At 38.1% G+C, this 2,214-nt stretch overlaps 1 protein-coding gene across 1 annotated transcript; it reads left to right on the forward strand.

The window, feature by feature from the left end:
• Positions 1-914: 914 nt before the first annotated feature.
• Positions 915-2,182, forward strand: LOC110440917 (the record flags this gene model as incomplete). Its single annotated transcript, XM_021484032.1, has 1 exon — positions 915-2,182. A coding segment is annotated over exon 1 (1,201 nt), but the record flags the coding sequence as incomplete, so codon positions are not given.
• Between the last annotated feature and the right edge of the window lie 32 nt (positions 2,183-2,214).

Here is a 2,214-nt window from a genome sequence, read left to right on the forward strand (position 1 = left end):
CATGGTCAAATAGTTAAACCAGGTTGTCGAGGGTCATGATGTTTATCTTGTTGCTTTTATGATGTGAAAAGCTATGTGTGTGGCATAAATATATCACCGTAAAGGTCATATCCGTAGAAAAAGGTTAAAATCCTCTCAAAGACCCATAATGTGTATTGTAATGATGTCTTCAATAAGATTCATCAGCTTGGAAATACGTTATATCAAGTTTTTACTTTCTACACAAACAATGTAATACGTACATTGTGTAGAAAGTAAAACGTTTCAAGACCGACTGGTCTCTTTGTCTGTGGTGACAGCTTGTCAGCGTGACAGCTTGTCAGCGTGACAAAGGGCCAGTCGGTCTTGAAACGTTGTGACACATTTAATACTTCCTTTTTTTTGTGTAAAAAGTAAAACTTTGATATTGTATTGTAATGATATTAACCGTATTTAGATAAATTTGACTGTAAAACATTGAAGTGTTAAATTAAAGATGAATGATAGCTTAGCGATAACATCCCAATCGATCGTTTTGTTTATATAGTGAATTGTAATATCGAACCAATTTTCACAAATTGTACATCCTTTAACTACCTTGGACGTTGGACGAAGGTTTAATCAAGTTTAATTAAAAAATAAAATCCTCATTACCTCTACAATAATTGGAAACGGGGAAATTATCTGCTTTAAGATTAAAGTTCTTGGCATTTAGGGAAAATGCGATCAGATAAATTCGGTGGTATATTTTCATAAGAAGCCGAAAGACATGTGACAGATTGTATTACATTAAAGACTCTTTGTAGCATTTGTATGAAGTTTGTTTTGATAGAAAAAATAGTGTTTTTTTTTAATGTTTGCAGGTACAATGTTGAGGACACTAGTTGTAAGTAATTTTGTGGATTTTCGGACTACGCAAATACTTAAATTTCAAGAGGGAGCACACTTTCTGATAGGGGCAAATTCGTCTGGGAAAACCGCTTTGTTCGAACTGACCAGGAGATGTTTATCAAAAAAAGCAATCCGAAGGTTTCGTACATACCGGACGAATCCAAACCGGCTTACATTATATGCAATTTCGAAATGAACCAAGAACTTGCAAACACGGTAAGCAACGTGATGGAAAGCAAAAAAGATTTGTCTATGTCTTCATCGTTTGACAAAACACCCCAAACTAAAACATTCATGTATTCATGTTGTTTTGTTTATAAAAACCCTTCGACAGGAAAACAACTGTTATTCAAGGTGGTTTGCGTGTATGACAGTCCGATGACAGTTGAAAATATGCGCTTGTATATCCAGCGTTTCCCATTGGAAGGTTCTGTTATTAAACTGGCAGATTCGTATGACGAATGGAAAAGTGATTCCAGGACAAATCCTGAATTAGCGAAACAATTTTTGAATTTAGATAAACAGATAGCGGCTGATGAAGGAATTGAAAAAGCAGCGGCCGATGAAGGCATTGGAAAAGCAGCGGCCGGTAAAAGCATTGAAAAAGCAATCAATGCTTTCAGTAGTTTACTGAATGGACTCGAAGAGCAAGCGAGAAAAAATGATATTGGTGAAGAGATCCTGCGGCAGTTGGATGGGGTTGTAGTTGTTACATTTCCTGTTCGCGGTCACGGACCCCTGCAACGGAACCAGAACCCAGAAATGGGAAAAGTCGATGGCGGATATGGAAAATATAGGAGTGCATCAGATGGAGCTGTGATAATACATGCACTTCTCGACTCTCCAGACGTGGACCATCAGGAAGCAGATAAAACATTCAACGAACTTATCAGTCCTAATATGTTTGTCTTTAAAAAGAAAGAAAAGCAAGGAAATAGTAGCACATCTAAATCAAACAAGGAACAAGATCAGGAATACGAAATAGTTGTTGAGAAACAAGGTCACGCTGTTCCGTTGATGAAAATTCCCGAAGGTATTCTGGAAGCACGACATTTCAGTTTGTTGCTTGCACATAAGAAATACCAGACGATTTGTCTTGAAGAGCCTGGTCGCGGTATGCATCCACCAATGGTACAGAGAATACGCGACTTGCTGCTGCGGAAACAGAAAGGAAAGACCTTGATAGTTATATCACATAAACCAAGCATGGTCAATTTCTGGGCCTTCGACAGAATGTTTGTAAGCAGGACCATCTTTCATGCCGAAAAACCCTATCACAGTGTGCGGAGGGTCAGAAGCGCGATGCTGAGGCGTTACCAAGAAGAGAACTTGAGAAAGATACTC

Source organism: Mizuhopecten yessoensis, unplaced genomic scaffold, assembly GCF_002113885.1.
Source record: "Mizuhopecten yessoensis strain PY_sf001 unplaced genomic scaffold, ASM211388v2 scaffold713699, whole genome shotgun sequence".
Classification (NCBI taxonomy): Eukaryota; Metazoa; Mollusca; class Bivalvia; order Pectinida; family Pectinidae; genus Mizuhopecten; species Mizuhopecten yessoensis.